At 34.6% G+C, this 22,239-nt stretch overlaps 1 protein-coding gene across 3 annotated transcripts in view; it reads right to left on the bottom strand.

The window, feature by feature from the left end:
* CTNNA3 (catenin alpha 3) overlaps positions 1 to 22,239 on the bottom strand; it is a 1,853,344-nt gene that overhangs the window by 67,304 nt on the left and 1,763,801 nt on the right. For all 3 annotated transcript variants that reach the window (XM_007963302.3, XM_007963300.3, XM_073019108.1), the window contains one exon: positions 17,588 to 17,693. In XM_007963302.3, coding sequence (XP_007961493.1) covers positions 17,588 to 17,693 — 106 coding nt within the window. The remainder of the gene's footprint in view (positions 1 to 17,587; positions 17,694 to 22,239) is intronic.

Raw genomic sequence — 22,239 nt, 5'->3', positions numbered from 1 at the left:
GTGGAGGTTGCCGTGAGCTGCATTGTGCCACTGCACTCCAGCCTGAGTGACAGAGAGACTCCATTCAAAAATAAATAAATAAATAAATAAAATGAATTTTGCAACTACAGAAAATAGCCTAAATTGCACTAAGCTGGAAAAGTTTGTTAATGAAAAGTACTAGGTGTCACTGTGAATTCCAAAAATAGGAATTTAAAGCAATCAGTGGTAGCAAAAGCACTTGGTGCTCATGACATTTCCCATCCCACAGAGCTCATTTCTTCACCTGTAATGCAGTCGAGAGGTTGCCTTGTTTCATCTTGCTCAGCCTCACAGATCATCAATGATCCCATCTTTACCCCTACTGTTAATACCCTTTTTTTCTGATTCCTGACTCTATCATGTCCCTCAAAGGAAAATCCTGCTTCAAATCCCATCTCTCCTTTTTTTGTTTATGAATATGCCTACTAAAATGTTTCAGTGCAGATTCTTCCTTTCCTTATCAGGCTAAGAACTGTTTTCAACTCCCCCAGTCCACAGAATTTTATCTCATTGAGATCACTAATGGACTTATAATTACCGCATTCATTATATATGTTGCAGTTCTTCCCTTATATCACCTCTCTGGAGCTTTTAGATCTTTGTTACTGATTCTCATAAATGTTAATTTTCATGAATGTTTCCTCCTAGATTTTCTGCTAGTTTATACCAACCTTCGCAGCCTCCTTTGTAAGCATTTTTTGTTGTTATTTTGCCTGCACCTGTTTTTGCTCTCATCTTTTATTCCTGAGCATTTTTTTTTTTTTTTTCATCCTCTTTTTGGACAACAGCAGACAGTGCTCTGGCTTCATCTGTCACTTACACAACACAAACTACAAAATTCTATCATGCAGCTCCATCAGACAATCCATATAACTACTGCATTTGTCCATCTAATTTCAACATCTCATCAACATTTCACACTCAACACATTTATCTCTCAGCTGTTTCACTCATTATCTTGCCTACTCACCTATTCATCTATTTTTCTCTTTGTATTAACTATCTCACTGAAGAATGCCTTTTTCCTCTTTTCCATCTCTTAAATCTGGTCAGCCATTAATTTGTGCTTATTCTATACCTAGAAACTTCAATATATTTTGAGTATTTTTTTCTTTGCTATGCCTATGAGAGCTGCTGTTTAGCAAACTCGGGTTTCTGACACTCAGAACAGAGAAGGTACCCATAGAAGTATGATTAAAAATACATTGGAACTCTGTTATAATGTCAGTGGTAGAGGATAACATTGTCTCATATGGTATGTTCAAGACTGGACATGTTGATTTATGAGAGTTATATTTGGGAAAGTATGGTGCATGACGTATCTCAATGAATAAAGGTTGTTTTTACCAGAAATTATATATTCTGTTAAAAGCTTATCATATTTTGTCCATATTTAGGCTGAAATTGTCTTGAGTTTAAGAATTGTTTCAAATTCATTTTTCTTTTTTCTTTTTTTTTTCTTTTTTTTTTTTTTTAAATTTATTTATTATTATTAAACTTCAAGTTGTAGGGTACATGTGCACAACGTGCAGGTTTGCTACATATGTATACTTGTGCCATGCTGGTGTGCTGCACCCATCAACTCGTCATTTACATCAGGTATAACTCCCAATGCAATCCCTCCCCCCTCCCCCCTCCCCATGATAGGCCCCGGTGTGTGATGTTCCCCTTCCCGAGTCCAAGTGATCTCATTGTTCAGTTCCCGCCTATGAGTGAGAACATGCGGTGTTTGGTTTTCTGTTCCTGTGATAGTTTGCTGAGAATGATGGTTTCCAGCTGCATCCATGTCCCTACAAAGGACACAAACTCATCCTTTTTTATGGCTGCATAGTATTCCATGGTGTATATGTGCCACATTTTCTTAATCCAATCTGTCACTGATGGACATTTGGGTTGATTCCAAGTCTTTGCCATTGTGAACAGTGCTGCAATAAACATACGTGTGCATGTGTCTTTATAGCAGCATAATTTATAATCCTTTGGGTATATACCCAGTAATGGGATGGCTGGGTCATATGGTACATCTAGTTCTAGATCCCTGAGGAATCGCCATACTGTTTTCCATAATGGTTGAACTAGTTTACACTCCCACCAACAGTGTAAAAGTGTTCCTATTTCTCCACATCCTCTCCAGCACCTGTTGTTTCCTGACTTTTGAATGATCGCCATTCTAACTGGTGTGAGATGGTATCTCATTGTGGTTTTGATTTGCATTTCTCTGATGGCCAGTGATGATGAGCATTTTTTCATGTGTCTGTTGGCTGTATGAATGTCTTCTTTTGAGAAATGTCTGTTCATATCCTTTGCCCACTTTTTGATGGGGTTGTTTGTTTTTTTCTTGTAAATTTGTTTGAGTTCTTTGTAGGTTCTGGATATTAGCCCTTTGTCAGATGAGTAGATTGCAAAAATTTTCTCCCATTCTGTAGGTTGCCTGTTCACTCTGATGGTAGTTTCTTTTGCTGTGCAGAAGCTCTTTAGTTTCTTTAGATCCCATTTGTCAATTTTGGCTTTTGCTGCCGTTGCTTTTGGTGTTTTAGACATGAAGTCTTTGCCCATGCCTATGTCCTGAATGGTACTACCTAGGTTTTCCTCTAGGGTTTTTATGGTATTAGGTCTAACATTTAAGTCTCTAATCCATCTTGAATTAATTTTCATATAAAGAGTAAGGAAAGGATCCAGTTTCAGCTTTCTACTTATGGCTAGCCAATTTTCCCAGCACCATTTATGAAATAGGGAATCCTTTCCCCATTTCTTGTTTCTCTCAGGTTTGTCAAAGATCAGATGCCTGTAGATGTGTGGTATTATTTCTGAGGACTCTGTTCTGTTCCATTGGTCTATATCTCTGTTTTGGTACCAGTACCATGCTGTTTTGGTTACTGTAGCCTTGTAGTATAGTTTGAAGTCAGGTAGCGTGATGCCTCCAGCTTTGTTCTTTTGACTTAGGATTGTCTTGGAGATGCGGGCTCTTTTTTGGTTCCATATGAACTTTAAAGCAGTTTTTTCCAATTCTGTGAAGAAGCTCATTGGTAGCTTGATGGGGATGGCATTGAATCTATAGATTACCTTGGGCAGTATGGCCATTTTCACGATATTGATTCTTCCTATCCATGAGCATGGTATGTTCTTCCATTTGTTTGTGTCCTCTTTGATTTCACTGAGCAGTGGTTTGTAGTTCTCCTTGAAGAGGTCCTTTACATCCCTTGTAAGTTGGATTCCTAGGTATTTTATTCTCTTTGAAGCAATTGTGAATGGAAGTTCATTCCTGATTTGGCTCTCTGTTTGTCTGTTACTGGTGTATAAGAATGCTTGTGATTTTTGCACATTAATTTTGTATCCTGAGACTTTGCTGAAGTTGCTTATCAGCTTAAGGAGATTTTGGGCTGAGACAATGGGGTTTTCTAAATATACAATCATGTCGTCTGCAAACAGGGACAATTTGACTTCTTCTTTTCCTAACTGAATCCCCTTGATTTCTTTCTCTTACCTGATTGCCCTAGCCAGAACTTCCAACACTATGTTGAATAGGAGTGGTGAGAGAGGGCATCCCTGTCTTGTGCCAGTTTTCAAAGGGAATTTTTCCAGTTTTTGCCCATTCAGTATGATATTGGCTGTGGGTTTGTCATAAATAGCTCTTATTATTTTGAGGTACGTTCCATCAATACCGAATTTATTGAGCGTTTTTAGCATGAAGGGCTGTTGAATTTTGTCAAAAGCCTTTTCTGCATCTATTGAGATAATGATGTGGTTCTTGTCTTTGGTTCTGTTTATATGCTGGATTATGTTTATTGATTTGCGAATGTTGAACCAGCCTTGCATCCCAGGGATGAAGTCCACTTGATCATGGTGGATAAGCTTTTTGATGTGCTGCTGAATCCGGTTTGCCAGTATTTTATTGAGGATTTTTGCATCGATGTTCATCAGGGATATTGGTCTAAAATTCTCTTTTTTTGTTGTGTCTCTGCCAGGCTTTGGTATCAGGATGATGTTGGCCTCATAAAATGAGTTAGGGAGGATTCCCTCTTTTTCTATTGATTGGAATAGTTTCAGAAGGAATGGTACCAGCTCCTCCTTGTACCTCTGGTAGAATTCAGCTGTGAATCCATCTGGTCCTGGACTTTTTTTGGTTGGTAGGCTATTAATTATTGCCTCAATTTCAGAGCCTACTATTGGTCTATTCAGGGATTCAACTTCTTCCTGGTTTAGTCTTGGAAGAGTGTAAGTGTCCAGGAAATTATCCATTTCTTCTAGATTTTCCAGTTTATTTGCGTAGAGGTGTTTATAGTATTCTCTGATGGTAGTTTGTATTTCTGTGGGGTTGGTGGTGATATCCCCTTTATCATTTTTAATTGCATCGATTTGATTCTTCTCTCTTTTCTTCTTTATTAGTCTTGCTAGTGGTCTGTCAATTTTGTTGATCTTTTCAAAAAACCAACTCCTGGATTCATTGATTTTTTGGAGGGTTTTTTGTGTCTCTATCTCCTTCAGTTCTGCTCTGATCTTAGTTATTTCTTGCCTTCTGCTAGCTTTCGACTGTGTTTGCTCTTGCTTCTCTAGTTCTTTTAATTGCGATGTTAGAGTGTCAATTTTAGATCTTTCCTGCTTTCTCTTGTGGGCATTTAGTGCTATAAATTTCCCTCTACACACTGCTTTAAATGTGTCCCAGAGATTCTGGTATGTTGTATCTTTGTTCTCATTGGTTTCAAAGAACATCTTTATTTCTGCCTTCATTTTGTTATGTACCCAGTAGTCATTCAGGAGCAGGTTGTTCAGTTTCCATGTAGTTGAGCGGTTTTGATTGAGTTTCTTAGTACTGAGTTCTAATTTGATTGCATTGTGGTCTGAGAGACAGTTTGTTATAATTTCTGTTCTTGTACATTTGCTGAGGAGTGCTTTACTTCCAATTACGTGGTCAATTTTGGAGTAAGTATGATGTGGTGCTGAGAAGAATGTATATTCTGTTGATTTGGGGTGGAGAGTTCTATAGATGTCTATTAGGTCTGCTTGCTGCAGAGATGAGTTCAATTCCTGGATATCCTTGTTAACTTTCTGTCTCGTTGATCTGTCTAATGTTGACAGTGGAGTGTTGAAGTCTCCCATTATTATTGTATGGGAGTCTAAGTCTCTTTGTAAGTCTCTAAGGACTTGCTTTATGAATCTGGGTGCTCCTGTATTGGGTGCATATATATTTAGGATAGTTAGCTCTTCCTGTTGAATTGATCCCTTTACCATTATGTAATGGCCTTCTTTGTCTCTTTTGATCTTTGATGGTTTAAAGTCTGTTTTATCAGAGACTAGTATTGCAACCTCCGCTTTTTTTTGTTCTCCATTTGCTTGGTAAATCTTCCTCCATCCCTTTATTTTGAGCCTATGTATGTCTCTGCGTGTGAGATGGGTCTCCTGAATACAGCAGACTGATGGGTCTTGACTCTTTATCCAGTTTGCCAGTCTGTGTCTTTTAATTGGAGCATTTAGTCCATTTACATTTAAAGTTAAGATTGTTATGTGTGAACTTGATCCTGCCATTATGATATTAACTGGTTATTTTGCTCGTTAGTTGATGCAGTTTCTTCCTAGCCTTGATGGTCTTTACATTTTGGCATGTTTTTGCAATGGCTGGTACCGGTTGTTCCTTTCCATGTTTAGTGCTTCCTTCAGGGTCTCTTGTAAGGCAGGCCTAGTGGTGACAAAATCTCTAAGCATTTGCTTATCTGTAAAGGATTTTATTTCCCCTTCACTTATGAAACTTAGTTTGGCTGGATATAAAATTCTGGGTTTAAAATTCTTTTCTTTAAGAATGTTGAATATTGGCCCCCACTCTCTTCTGGCTTGAAGAGTTTCTGCCGAGAGATCTGCTGTTAGTCTGATGGGCTTCCCTTTGTGGGTAACCCGACCTTTCTCTCTGGCTGCCCTTAAGATTTTTTCCTTCATTTCAACTTTGGTGAATCTGGCAATTATGTGTCTTGGAGTTGCTCTTCTTGAGGAGTATCTTTGTGGCGTTCTCTGTATTTCCTGGATTTGAATGTTGGCCTGCCCTACTAGGTTGGGGAAGTTCTCCTGGATGATATCCTGAAGAGTGTTTTCCAACTTGGTTCCATTTTCCCCCTCACCTTCAGGCACCCCAATCAGACGTAGATTTGGTCTTTTTACATAATCCCATACTTCTTGCAGGCTTTGTTCATTTCTTTTTCTTCTTTTTTCTTTTGGTTTCTCTTCTCGCTTCATTTCATTCATTTGATCCTCCATCGCTGACATTCTTTCTTCCAGTTGATCGAGTCGGTTACTGAAGCTTGTGCATTTGTCACGTATTTCTCGTGCCATGGTTTTCGTCTCTTTCATTTCGTTTGTCAGCTTCTCTGCATTAATTACTCTAGCCATCAATTCTTCCACTTTTTTTTCAAGATTTTTAGTTTCTTTGCGCTGGGTACGTAATTCCTCCTTTAGCTCTGAGAAATTTGATGGACTGAAGCCTTCTTCTCTCATCTCGTCGAAGTCATTCTCCGTCCAGCTTTGATCCGTTGCTGGCGATGAGCTGCGCTCCTTTGCCGGGGGAGATGCGCACTTATTTTTTGAATTTCCAGCTTTTCTGCCCTGCTTTTTCCCCATCTTTGTGGTTTTATCTGCCTCTGGTCTTTGATGATGGTGATGTACTGATGGGGTTTTGGTGTAGGTGTCCTTCCTGTTTGATAGCTTTCCTTCTAACAGTCAGGATCCTCAGCTGTAGGTTGTAGCTATAGGAGATTGCTTGAGGTCCACTCCAGACCCTGTTTGCCTGGGTATCAGCAGCAGAGGCTGCAGAAGATAGTATATTTCTGAACAGCAAGTGTACCTGTCTGATTCTTGCTTTGGAAGCTTCCTCTCAGGTGTGTACTCCACCCTGTGAGGTGTGGGGTGTCAGACTGCCCCTAGTGGGGGATGTCTCCCAGTTAGGCTACTCAGGGGTCAGGGACCCACTTGAGCAGGGTGTCTGTCCCTTCTCAGATCTCAACCTCCGTGTTGGGAGATCCACTGCTCAACTCGGTTTGCTCATATAGCCATTGAGAAAGTGACATACACTTTGAACACAATACAAATTAAAGACAAGATGCTTTCCATATTCAACAACGCTCCTTTACTTTAGTAGATGTAAAATTATGACTCAAGCTACTTTTCAGCTTTATGTTACTCCCATGAGAGATTCTCAGAAGAAAGGAGTGTCCTACGTAATAGATCATAACTCAAAAGTGTCACCCTCTCCCTGATGCCTGAAATTTGTAATTCAAAGAATTACTTCGATTGAAACCAACTCATAAAATTGCATTATCCTGTACATAAAATAAGGATATGGAAAGATGGTGGAAAGGTAACTCAGACAAACTCTGGTTATATGGAATTTTTGGTTAAAGATAGCCAGCCAACTACAAGAAGAAACTTTGCTCATCCTTCCTCTTCTCCATTTATATAAAATAGCTCCTTCCACCTAGACCTTACAACACTTTATTCTTTCGTTACATAGTTTTGTAACTATTCATGAAGTGAACCTGAATAGATAATCACCCTAGGATCATTTAAAACACTGTTTCAGTAAAAAAAAAAAAAAAAAAAAAAAAAAAAGCCAAACATTTGATAAAGCGGAAAATAGTAAAGCAGCATCTCTTAGAACAGGAGATTCACTATTATCTGAAAGATGCAAACAGATCAAATATTTCAGTATACATTTAGTCATTTAGTCTTGCTTAATTCTTGAGAACTTTCTGTGCCTTTATTTTTATAACGTAGGAGTTCATTAATCTGGAGAACTAATCTAAGCATCAACATTTCTGCCAGAGAAGAAAATAAATAACAAAGATCTGAGCAGAACGAAATGAAATTGAAACCAACCAACAAACAAAATACAAAAAATAAATGGAATAAAAAGCTGGTTCTTTGAAAAGATAGATAAAATCGATAGACCAATGGTGAGATTAACCAAGAAAAGAAGAGAGAAGATCCAAATAAATTAAATTAGAAACAAAATGGGAGATATTACTACTGATACCACAGAAATACAAAAGATTATTCAAGGCTACTATGAACACCTTTACATACATAAACCAGAAAACCTAGAAGGGATGAATAAATTCCTGGAAATATACAACCCTCTTAGATTAAATCAGGAAGATACAGAAACTCTGAACAGATCAATAATAAACACTGAGATAAAAACGGTAATTTAAAAATTGCCAACAACAAAAAAGTACACGACCAGACAAATTCACAGCTGAATTCTATCAGACATTCAAAGAAGAATTGGTACCAATCCTACTGACATTATTCCACAGGATAGAAAAAGAGGAAATCCTCCCTAAATCATTTTATGAAGCCAGTATAACCCTAATACCAAAACCAGGCAAGGACATAACAGAAAAAAAAAAAAAAGAAAGAAAGAAAACTATAGACAAATATCCCTAATGAACATAGATGCAAAAATCCTCAACAAAATACTAGCTAACTACATCCAACAGCATATATATATATATATATATATATATATATATATATATATGCCGCCATGATTATGTGGGTTTTCACACCAGGGATGAAGGGATTATTTAACATCTACAAGTCAATAAATGTGACACATCATATAAAAAAATTTTAAGATTACATGATCATCTCAATAGACACAGAAAAAGCATTTGACAAAATCCTTTATGATTAAAGCACTCAGCAAAATCAACATAGAAATAACATACCTTAAGGTAATAAAAGCCATCTATGACAAACCCACAGCCAATATTATACTGAATGGGGAAAAGTTGAAAGCATTCCACCTGATAACTGGTACAAGACAAGGATGCCCACTTTCACAACTTCTCTTCAACAGGACTCTGGAAGTCCTAGTCACAGCAATCAGACAAGAGAAAGAAATCAAGGACATCCAAATTGGTAAAGAGGAAGCCAAACTGTTGCTGTTTGCTGATGATATGACCATATACCTAGAAAACTCTAAAGATTCCTCCAAAAATCTCCTAGAACTGGTAAATTAATTCAGCAAAGATTCAGGATAAAAAATTAACGTATTCAAATCAGTGGCTCTGCTATACACCAATAGTGACCAAGCTGAGAATTAAATCAAGAACTCAACCGTTTTTACAATATCTGTAAAAAATAAAAATAAAATACTTAGGAATATACCTAACCAAGGAGGTGAAAGACCTCTACAAGGAAAACCACAAAACACTGCTGAATGAAATCATAGATGACAGAAACAAATGGAAACACTCCCATGTTCATGGATGGGTAGAATCAATATTGTAAAAATGGTAAAAATGATCATACCGCCAAAAGCAATCTGCAAATTCAATGCAATTCCCATCAAAATGCCACCATTATTCTTTACAGAGTTAGAAAAAACAATCCTAAGATTCATATAGAACCAAAAAAGAGCCCATATAGCCAAAGCAATACTAAGCAAAAAGAACAAATCTGGAGGCATCACATTACTTGACTTCAAACTATACTATAAGGCCATAGTCACCAAAACAGCATAGTACTGGTGTAAAAATAGGTGCACAGACCAATGGAACAGAATAGAGAACCCAGAAATAAAGCCAAATGCTTACAGCCAAATGATCTTTGACAAAGTAAACAAAAATATAAAGTGAGGAAAGGTCACCTTATTCAACAAATGGTGCTGGGATAATTGACTAGTCACATTTAGAAGAATGAAACTGGGTTCTCATCTCTCACCCCATTAAAAAAAAAAAAAAAAAAAAAAAAACTCACGATGAATCAAAGACTTAAATCTAAGACCTAAAACCATAACAATTCTAGAAGATAATATCTGAAAAACCCTTCTAGACACTGGTTTCAGCAAAGACTCCATGACCAAGCACCCAACGGCAAATGCAACAAAAACAAGGATAAACAGATGGTACTTAATTAAAATGAAAAGCTTCTGCACAGAAAAAGAAATAATCAGCAGAGTTAATAGAAAACCCACAGATTTGGAGAAAGATCATGACAATCTATACATCTGACAAAGGACTAATATTCAGAATCTCCAAATAACTCAAACAAATCAGCAAGCAAAAAACAATCTCATCAAAAAAGTGGGCTAAGGACATGAATAGATAATTCTCAAAAAAAAAAAAAAAAAAAAAAGATATACAAATGGCCAATAAGCACAGGAAAAAAATGCTCAACTCTTTGTAGGTTCTGGATATTAGCCCTTTGTCAGATGAGTAGATTGCAAAAATTTTCTCCCATTCTGTAGGTTGCCTGTTCACTCTGATGGTAGTTTCTTTTGCTGTGCAGAAGCTCTTTAGTTTAATGAGATCCCATTTGTCAATTTTGGCTTTTGCTGCCATTGCTTTTGGTGTTTTAGACATGAAGTCAACTCAAACAAATTTCTTAAAAACAAACAACCCCATTAAAAAGTGGGCAAAGGATATGAACAGACATTTCTCAAAAGAAGACATTCATACAGCCAACAGACACATGAAAAAATGCTCATCATCACTGGCCATCAGAGAAATGCAAATCAAAACCACAATGAGATATCATCTCACACCAGTTAGAATGGCAATCATTAAAAAGTCAGGAAACAACAAGTGCTGGAGAGGATGTGGAGAAATAGGAACACTTTTACACTGTTGGTGGGATTGTAAACTAGTTCAACCATTATGGAAAACAGTATGGTGATTCCTCAAGGATCTAGAACTAGATGTATCATATGACCCAGCCATCCCATTACTGGGTATATACCCAAAGGATTATAAATCATGCTGCTATAAAGACACATGCACACGTATGTTTATTGCGGCACTATTCACAATAGCAAAGACTTGGAATCAACCCAAATGTCCATCAGTGACAGACTGGATTAAGAAAATGTGGCACATATACACCATGGAATACTATGCAGCCATAAAAAAGGATGAGTTTGTGTCCTTTGTAGGGACATGGATGCAGCTGGAAACCATCATTCTTAGCAAACTATCACAAGAACAGAAAACCAAACACCGCATGTTCTCACTCATAGGCGGGAACTGAACAATGAGATCACTTGGACTTGGGAAGGGGAACATCACACACCGGGGCCTATCATGGGGAGGGGGGAGAGGGGAGGGATTGCATTGGGAGTTAAACCTGATGTAAATGACGAGTTGATGGCTGCTGACGAGTTGATGGGTGCAGCACAGCAACATGGCACAAGTATACATATGTAACAAACCTGCACGTTATGGACATGTACCCTAGAACTTAAACTATAATAATAAATAAATAAATAAATAAATAAATAAATAAATAATTTTTTTAAAATGCTCAACTCACTAATTATCAGGGAAATGCAAATCAAAACCACAATGAGATACCACCTTACTCTTGCAAGAATGGCCATGATCAGAAAAAAAAAAAAAAAGAAAGAAAAAAAAAGGTGTTGGCATGGATGCAGTCAAAAGGGAACACTTTTACACTGTTATTGGGAATGTAAACTAGTACAATCAGTATGGAAAATAGTGTGGAGACCCCTTAAAGAACTGAAAGTAGAACTACCATGTGATCCAGCAACCCTACTACTAGGTATCTACTGAGAGGGAAAAATGGCATTATACGGAAAAGATACTTGCACACACATGTTTATAGCAGCACAATTTGCGATTGCATAAATATGGAATCAGCCCAAATGCCCATCAATGAGTGGAGAAAGAAAATGTGAGATATATATATATATACACACATACATATACACACACACACCATGGGATACTAATCCACTATAAAAAGGAATGAATTAATGGCATTTGCAGTAACCAGGATGGAATTGGAGACCATTATTCTAAGTGAAGTAACTCAGGAATGGAAAACTAAACATGGTATGCTCTCACTTATAATTGGGGGCTAAGCTATGAGGATGCAAACACATAAGAATGATACAATGGACTTTGGGGACTCAGGGAAAAGGGTTGGGGGGGGTGAGGGATAAAAGACTCCACATTGAGTACAATGTACACTGCTTGGTGATGGGTGCACCAAAATCTCAGAAATCACCGCTAAAGAACTTATTCATGTAACCAAACACCATCTGTTTCCCAAAAACCTCTTGAAAAAAAATGTTAAAAAAATCTCTGCTGGAAATAAATTTCAGATAGGTAGTACCCTTAAAATACACATCTTGTCACAAGGCATATCTAGGAATTATATCCTTAGGAGTTGTGTAATCATGATATAATGAATGCTCCAGAAGCTTCTCAGTAGTATAGTTTCATTGAAATATTTTTTTTTTTTTTGCCTCTTATAATATCAACATGAAACAACTCAAATAAGGCCAGCCTCCAAGAATATTTTGTAAAATATTAACATAAATTATACTTGTAGGTTGTTTTGTTCGCAATGGAGTGCATTTTGTGTGACTTGATTTATATTTCTTACTTTGGTTTTTTAAAATCATCTTTTCTTGAACTAGAACTACCTGTCAATGTATTTAACATCAAAAGTTCATTTCAATTGTGTTCAGTTACAATTAGGTGTGAATGTCCAGTTATTAGCCTTGATATCTTTGCTTTGGCAAAATTACAAAGAGGAAGTAATTAGGCTCCTTAAATATCACCCAGTGTTCAGAAAGTCTAATACTGTTCTGTCCTGGTACAAAACACTTTTAGCAGATGTTAATTTTATTTTGGCTCCTATTGTCTCCTTCCGATCTAGGTTATACTGCTTCTATAACTATTTAAAATCTTTTTGTGCTTTATCCCTACCTTATGAGGTGTTACTTTGTCTAATTTAGAATATCTGCTAATATGATTAATTACAATGTAGAGTACAGAAATAGAAAAAAAATATGTACTGAAAGCCTGAAATCTTGGATTCGTATTTTACTTCTCCAACTTATTCTGTTTAATTCACAAGCAGAATTTTTAAGAATTGTTATAGCTAAGAATAGCTATAACAATCTTGTTTTATACAAGGATACTGTCTAAAGGAGACAAAATTTGTGCTAAAATTCTACAAGACTTAAATATGTCCTAGATGGCATACTTAAGCTACCGCCATTTTGAGACGGTTGGATGATTGGGAAAAATAAACTTAAGCAGAAGGTTTTAGTTCTTCTCTTTCTAACTAGCTAATGCCAGTGCCAGAGTAGTGAATTGTATGTGGCACACACACAATAAATATGCTCTTAAGGAAGCAATGGAGGAAGGAAAAGTGAAAAATAAAAATAAAAAGGCCAAACAAGCAGAATGAGAAGCATCAGCTAATCCAATTTTGCTTCATTCTTTCTACATATGAACTTTAACTCTGAAACTTTACAGAATGTAACTAAATTGGTCTAATAATATATGTAATAGATGATATATATAAACATACATTTAAATAATTTAAATATATAGCTATAATTTCAAATCTAATGTTAGTTGGAATGGAAATTAGTGTTTGACCTTCTGACACACCAGCAAAAATTAAAACTAGAATGTATTATTTTTGAACTCTTAAATTGATCAAAAGAGAAAGCAACCAATGTTCCAGCAGACTTTTTTTCATTATATACATAGACACTGAAAATCGTGTTGCTTACATTACTCAATTGCATTTCATAATCAATTTCAGATATTATTTTCTGCCTAAAATTTCTTAATCTGTCAAATAATAATGTCACAAGCACATTCATAGACAACCTCCCTAGATGGTCACTGTAATAACTGAGTCAGTTTCTTCATTCTCAATTTTGATTGCTTAGAACTATATTTCTTCAGAACAAAAGTAACTAATTTGAAACTATTTTATGTATGAAATGGAAAAGGCCAAAAAGAGTCATCTATAGTTCTTTATTAGTCAGTGACTACTTCTCTAAGCTTCTTTTAAAATGTCAAAACTGTACAGAAGATGATACTTTTGCTTTCTCCCATACCATTTGAATAATGCTAAAAACAATGACATAGTTTGATAAAGTCATGTGATAAAAGTACCTAGTTCAAGGCAATCTGATCCAATTAAAGAAGATTATCAACATAAGAAAAAAAACCTTCAACGTGACACAATTACGTCAACTTGGAAAACTGGGTGTTTCAAAGTAAACAGGAAAAAATGGTAGGAAGCATTCAGTATTTAAAAAGTTATTAATACATGTAAATATGTCTAACGTACTATGGTTTCACTTCTTTCACTAAGATTTAGTGTCTCTCATAAAAGTGAATGCAATAAAATTCTAAAATAAAGAAAACTATGGGCATATATAGGCTTCAGTCACATAATCAAACCTGGAAATTTTGACTTATATTAATTAGGACAGTGTTTGTTTTTGCCGTAAATACTAAATGCTAAAAAAACAGGATTAATAAAATTTTATAATAAAGTAACATGGAAAGACATATGTTCTTTAATATTAGGAATGTTATTAGTTTATTATAATTAGTCTTTGTTTCTTATTCCTTATATCCACAAATACAATATTTAATAGGAGATAGTGCTTCATTTTCCAAGAAAGAGAGTATAAGCATACTGAACAATAGTAATCATTATAAAAAGAAGCCCAAAAACCTTTCCCTCTGACTATATAAGCAAGAAATAATATGAAATAGTTGCAAAAAACCCCATTTTTTTCCAAAAGGGAAATAAATATGTACTATGAAGTTGAACACAATATATATAAAAGTCACAAAATTATATTATACTCCAGTCTGAAATATTAATTGAATATCTCAACACATTAATGAAAGCAACAGATTTTTCAATTAAAGTGTAAAATAATTCTAAGGATATAGCAGCTGTTTAGAAATACTGAAATAAACATGAGAAATCTAAAAAAAGGAAACCAAAATGTTTATAAACACCAGTCTCTATATTAATTATGCACTTTATGCATTTTATATCTTTAGTATTACCTTTAGTATTCTACTAAATAGTATTTTTCTTTGAATTTTAAATATTATATTAGAATATATTGTCAACCCAGAAAACCTACCATTATAACATTTTAATATGTATTGATTTTTGAAGAGCAAAAATAAGCAAAAAAATTGACAGCCTTTCCTATAAGATCTGAAACAAGACAAGGCTACCCACTGTCACTATTTTCATTCAGCATAGAACTGAATGGCCTAGCTAGAACCATTAGCTAAGAGAAAGAAATATAGAGTAATCCAATTGGAAAGGAGGAAGTCAAATTGTCCTAGTTTGTAGATGGCATGATCTTACATTAAGAAAAACCTAAAGGCTCTACCAAACAAACAAACAAAAAAACTTCTTAGATTTGATAAACAAATTCAATAAAGTGGAAGGATATCAAATCAATATGCAAAAATCAACAGCATTTTTACACACAAATAGTGAACAATCTAAAAAAGAAATCAGGCAAGCAATCCTATTTCTGATAGCTACAAAAATCAAAACACCTAGAAATCAATATAACTAAAGAGGTGAAAAATCCCTACTATAAAACTATAAAATACTGATAAAAGAAATAGGAGACAAAAAAGATATCCTCTGTTCATGTATTGAAAGAATTAATATTGTTAAAATGTCCATACTGCCCAGAGCAATATACAGATTCAGTGTAACCCCTAGAAAAATACCAATGACATTTGTTACATAGATAGAATAAAAAGATCCTAAAATTTACATAGAAGCACAAAAGACCCTGAATAGCCAAAGCAATCCTGAGAAAAAGAGAAAAGCTGGAAACATCACACTACCTGGCTTCAAAATATATTACAAAGATATAGTAACTAAAACTGCATGATATTAGCATAAAAAGACCACACATAGACCACTGGAACAGAGTGGAGAACCCAAAAATAAATTCATATATTTATAGCCAACTGATTTTGAACAAGTGTCAAGAACACACACTGACAAAAGGATAGTCAATAACTGGTAGTGGGAAGTTTGGATATCTATTGCAGAAAAATGAAACTAGACCCCTACCTTTCACCATATGGAAAAATCAAATCAAAGTAAAGGCCTAGCATAAAATCCAAAACTATAAAGCTAGTAGAAGAAAACACAGGGCTTCAGAACAGTGATTTTGGCAAAGATTTGATGGCTAAGACCTCAAAAGCACAGGCAACAAAAGTAAAAATAAACACATGGGATTATATCAAACTAAAAAGGGTTTGCAGAGCAAAGAAAACAATTAACAGAGTGACAAGACAACCTATAGAATGATAGAAGATATTTTCAAACTATTTGACAAGGGACTAAAATACAGAATACATAAGACAAATCAACAGAAGAATAAAACAAATTTAAAAATGGGCAAATGATCTGAGTAGTCATCTCTCAAAAGAAGACATATAAATGGCCAACAGTTATATGAAAAAATGTTCCACATCATTAATCAACAGGGAAATGCAAATCAAAACCACAATAAGATATTATCTTATCCCAGTTAAAATCGCTATAATTGAAAGAACAAAAAATAAATTCTGTCAAGAATGTAGAGAAAGGGGGACTCTTATACCCTGTTGGTAGGAATGCAAATTAGTACAGCCATTATGGAAAATAGGAGTTTTCTTTAAAAACGACTACTACTAATAATAAACTAATAATAGAACTACCATATGATCCAGCAATTCATTACTGGGTATTTATTTAAAGAAAAGGAAGTCAATATGTTGAAGAGATAGCTGCACTCCTATTCTTACTGCAGCACTGCTCACAATCTAACTGTCAATCAGTTAGTTAGAATCAATCTAATTGTTCACCAATGAATGAATGGATAAACAAAATGTGATATACAAACACAATGGAATATTCAGCCACAAAGAAGAATGAAATCCTGTCATTTGTGGCAACATGACCAAGACTGGAGAACATTATGTTAAGTGAAATAAGTCAGGTATGGAAAGACAAGTACCACATGTTCTCATATGTGAGAGTTTTAAAAGTTGATCTCATAGAATTAATGAATAGAATAATGGTTATCAGGGCAGAGAAGAGTAGTGGAGAGGGGAAGATAAAAATAAGTTGATTAAAGGTACAAAAATACAGTTGCATAGAAGGAATAAATTCTAGTCTTCTATGACATAGTAGGTTGACTATAGTTAATAATTTATTGTGTATTTTAGAATAGCTATATGAGAAGATTTTGAATGTTTTCAAAACAAAGAAATGATAGATGTTTGAGGAATAGTATAGGCCCATTCCCTAATTTGATCAATATACAGTGCATACATGTATAGAAATATATGTACTCTACAAATGCAATTATTATATGTCATTTAAAAATAAAACATAATGAAAATAAATTTTAAAAATACATAACCAAAAAAGAAGGAAATATAATGTAACAACAACAACAAAACTCGGTTTTGTAATTACAATTGATTTAAATTAATTGAGTATATTTGATGCTGAAGAACTGATACTAGAAATAATTTGAATATATTTTAAGCTAAAAAAAAAAAAAAAATCTACCCTAAGAAATAATTAGGCTTCCTTATAATCGTCCATCACCTAGTGTATTAATACTGCTATTAGAAATTCAATTATAATTTAGAAAAAAATGGTTGAATAGAGTACAAATTTAACTTTGCCCAAATCAATGTTCTAATGGCAAAGAGCAGTTAGCATGAACTTTTACCAAGTCCATTTGTAAGTAACTCACCTGATTAGCAATCTGCCGAGCAAGGACATCCATCCTTGATCCTGATTCTGATATCATTTTCGCTGCATAGATCACATCGGTTGTATGCTTTAGTGGTCCTTTGCCTCTGGGAAAAAAATAATATATATATATATATATGTTAGCTGTGGTGTTGATGAAAAAATAAATGTTAGCTATGGTGGTTCATGAAAAAATGTATAAATGTATCCATTCATCCATCCACATATGTAAAAGACTTGCATCCCAAAGAACGGCTATTGGTTTTTTGTTTGTTTGTTTTGAGACAGAGTCTCACTCTGTCGCCAAGCTTGAGTGCAGTGGTGCAATCTTGGCTCACTGCAACCTCCGCCTCTTGGGTTCAAGCGATTCTCCAGCCTCTGCCCCTCAAGTAGCTGGGACTACAGACACGTGCCACCATGTCTGGCTAATTTTTGTATTTTTAGTACAGACGGGGTTTCACCATGTTGGCCAGGATGGTCTCGATCTCTTGACCTCTTGATCCGCCCGCCTTGGCCTCCCAAAGTGCTGGGATTACAGGCGTGAGCCACCGGGCCTGGCTGACTGCTGGTTTTAATATTTTTATTTTGAAAAGAGCACTATTAGACCCCACTATTAAATAATGTTTTTAAATGCCAGCCTATTGTGTTAAGAAATACACCAGAGAAGATGAAGACCTTTTGATCTTCATTCCCAGGTGTTTATTATAGTAAAACTCAACCTAGAGATACCCTTCATAGACCTGGATACCTCAAGACAAAAGTATTTTTCTGATTCTAGGGAGAAACATATTATTTTGGATATTATATGTATCCAACAGTTCATTTTTTATCAGCAGGCCGACTTTTAATATTTCACATTTTTTCTGTTGCTATATTTTAGTGATTTTTTAAAAAAAATTATTGATGGTAAAATTCATTCATTTTTATGGGGTACATGTATTGTTTTGTTATTTATACATGCATAGAATGTGTAATGATTAAGTAATGGTATTTAGGGTATCCATCATGTCAAGTATTATTTCTATTTGTTGAAAATATTTGAAGTTTTCTAGCTATTTTGAAATATTCAATACATTGTTTTTAACTATAGTCATCCTACTCTACTATTGAACATTTGAATTGCTCTTTTAACTGTATGTTTGTTCCCATTAACCAACCTCTCTTATCCCCCCAATTCCCAACAAACACCATGCCAAGCCTCAGATGACTATCATTCTACTTTCTGCCTCCACGGGAGCAATGTTCTTAGCTCTCACATATGGAGGAGAATGTGATATTTGTCTAACTTATTTCACTTAGCGTAATGTCCTCCAGACTCATCCATATTGTTGTAAATGTTAGGATATCATTCGTTTATGGCTGAGTGTTTCATTGTGTGTGTGTGTGTGTGTGTAAATAAAACCACATTTTATTTATCCATTTATCCATTGATGAACACTTACGTTGATTTCACATCTTTGCTATTGTGAATAATACTACAATAAAATAAGGGTGCAGGTATCCTTTTGATATGCTGTTTTCCTTTTCTTTGGATAAATACTTAAGTGTGAGATTGCTAGATCATACGTTCGTACTACTATTAGTTTTTTGCAAAATCTCCATATTGGTTTCCATAATGGCTGTACTAGTTTACATTCCCATCAACAGTGTGTAAGAGTTCCCTTTTCAACATACCCTTGCCAGCGTCTGTCTTTTTTTTTTTTTTCCTTTTAATAATAGTAATTCTAAATGGGGTAAAATGATATCTTATTGTAGTTTTGATTTGTGTTTTCATGCTAATTAGTGATGTTGAGCATGTTTTCATATACCTATTGGTCATTTGTCTTCTTTTAAGAAATGTCTATTCATGTCCTTTCCCCGCTTTTTGATGGGATGATTATTTTCTCCTGTTGAGTTTAGTTCCATGTATTCTCTGAACTTTAGGCCCTTATTAGATAAAGAGTTTGCAAATATTTTTAAATGTTAAATATTTAAATAATTCAAATATTAAATATTTTCTACTATTTAACAGGCTGTTTACTCTGTTGATTATTTCTTTTGATGTGCAGAAGCTTTTTAGTTTAATATAGCCCCATTTGCCTATTTTTATCTTGCCTGTGCTTTTGAGGTCTTAGCAATAAAATCTTCGTCTAGACCAATGTCCTGAAGCATTTCCCCTATGTTTTCTTCAAGTAGTTTTATAATTTTGGATCTTACATTTAGGTTTTAGCTGATCTTGATTTGATTTTTGTATATGGTGAGAGACAGGGAGCTAGTTTCATTCTTCTGAGTATGATTATCCTGTTTTCCCAGCACCACTTATTGAAGAGCCATCCTTTCCCCAGTGTCTGTTCTTCCCAACTTTGTTGAAAATCAGTTAGTTATAAATGTGTGAATTTATTTCTGGGTTCTTTATTCTGTTCCATTGGTTTATGTGTCTATTTTTATGCTCATACAGTGCTTTTTTTTGGTTATATAGCCTTATGATATGTTTTGAAGCCAGGTAGTATGATGTGTCGTGTCCTTTTTCCTGTTCTTTTCCTCAGTATTGCTTTGGCTATTTGGGGACTTTTGTGGTTCTATTAATATGTAATATTTAGGATTGTTTTTTCTGTTTCTGTGAAGAATGTCATTGCTCTTTTGAAAGAATTCCACTGAAAATGTAGATTTCTTTGGTAGTATGGATATTTTGACAATATTAATTATTCTGATCTATGGGCATGAGATATTTTTTATTTTTTGTGTCTTGTTCAATTTATTTCACCAGTGTTTTATAGTTTTGCTTGTAGAGGTCGTTCCTTGTTTGGTTAAAATTATTCCTAGGTTTTTTTTTTTTGTAGCTCTTTTAAACGGGATTGCCTCTCGATTTTTCACATTGTTCAGACTGATGCATAAAAATGCTATTGATTTTTGTATGTTGATTTAGTATTCTGCAACTTTCTTTAATTTACCAAATCTAAGAGTGTTTTGGTGGAGTATTTAGGTTTTTCTTAATATAAGATAATTTCATTTCATAGAGGGACAATTTGGCTTCCCTTTTTCCAATTTAGATGCCTTTTCTTTCGTTTTCCTGATTGCTCTGGCTGATAACCTTCAGTACTAGAATCTTGAAGGGGAGTTATAAAAGTGGGCATCCTCATCTTGTTCCAGATCTTGATAGAAAGGCTTTCAGCTTTGCCCCAATCAGTATGATGTTAGCTGTGACTTTGTAATATATGGCCTTTATTATATTGGGGTACGTTCCTTCTAAATCCAGTTTCTTGAGAGTTTTTATCATGAAAAGATCTTGAATTTTATCAGATGCTTTTACTGAGCCTATTGAGATGATCATATTTTTTAATCTTTCATTCTTTTGATATGATGTATCACATTTATTGATTTGTGTATGTTGAATCATCCTTGCATCCCAAGGATAAATCCCACTTGATTAACATGTATTATCTTTTTGGTGTTCTGTTGATTCATTTTGCTAGTATTTTGTTGAGGGTTTTTGTGTCTCATTCATCATGGATATTGACCTGTAGTTTTCTTTCTTTCTTGTATTCTTGTCTGGTTTTGGTATGAAGATAATGCTGCCTCATAAAATGAAATAGGGAGAATTCCCTCCTCTTCAATTTTGTGGAATGGCTTGAGGAAAATCAATGTTAGTTATTCTTTGTAAGTTTGGTAGAATTCAGCAATAAAGGATCCAATTCTAGGCTTCTCTTCATTGGGAGACTTTTTGTTACTGATTCAGTCTATTATGCATTATTGTTCTGTTCAGATTTTCTATTTTTTCCAGACTTGATCTTGGTAGGTTTTATGATCCCAGGAATTTATTCATTTCTCCTATGTTTTCCAGTTTGTAAATGTTAACTGTTAGTAATAGTGGTCTGATTATCTTTTGCATTTCTGTGATGTCAATTGTAATGCCTCCTTTTACATTTGTAATTTTGTTTATTTGGGTATTCTCTCTTTTCCTGGTTAGTCTAGATAGCAAGTTATTTTTTTATCTTTTCACAAAACCAACTTGTTGCTTTATTGATCTTTTTGTTTTTTTTTGGTTTTTTTGTTTTTTTTGTTTTTTTTTAGTCTCTGTATCATTTAGTTCTGCTCTGATCTTTATTACTTCTTTGCACTAATTCTGGATTTAGTTTGTTCTTGCTTTCCTAATTCCTTGATGTGTGCATCATTAGATTGTTTATGTGAAACATTTCTACTTTTCTATTGTAGCAATTTATTGTTATGAACTTCCCTCTTAGCACTGCTTTTGCTCTAACCTATAGGTTTTGGTATATTGTAATTTGATTTTCATTTTTTCAGAAACTTGTTTGATTTCCTGCTTAATTTCTTCATTGACTTGATGGTTGTCTAGGAGATTGTTGTTTAATTTCTATGTATTTGTACAGTTCCAAAATTCCTCTTTTTATTGATTTCTAGTTTTATTTGATTGTGGCATAAGAGGATACTTGGTATGCTATTAACTTTTAAAAAAATTTGTTAAGATTTGCTCTGTGGCCTGACATATGGTCAATCCTACATAATGTCTATGTGCTTATGGGAAAAATATATATTCTATGACTCTTCAATAAACTGCTCTGTAGATTGGCCTCTTAGGTCAATATGGTCTAAACTGCAGTTTAAATACAATGTTTCTTTTTAAATTTTCTCTCTAGATGATCTCTCTAATGCTAA

This window comes from Chlorocebus sabaeus, chromosome 9 (assembly GCF_047675955.1).
Source record: "Chlorocebus sabaeus isolate Y175 chromosome 9, mChlSab1.0.hap1, whole genome shotgun sequence".
In the NCBI taxonomy this organism is placed as follows: domain Eukaryota; kingdom Metazoa; phylum Chordata; class Mammalia; order Primates; family Cercopithecidae; genus Chlorocebus; species Chlorocebus sabaeus.
The sequence above is the reverse complement of the archived record's forward strand: the minus strand, read 5'-3'. Positions and strand labels throughout refer to the sequence as shown.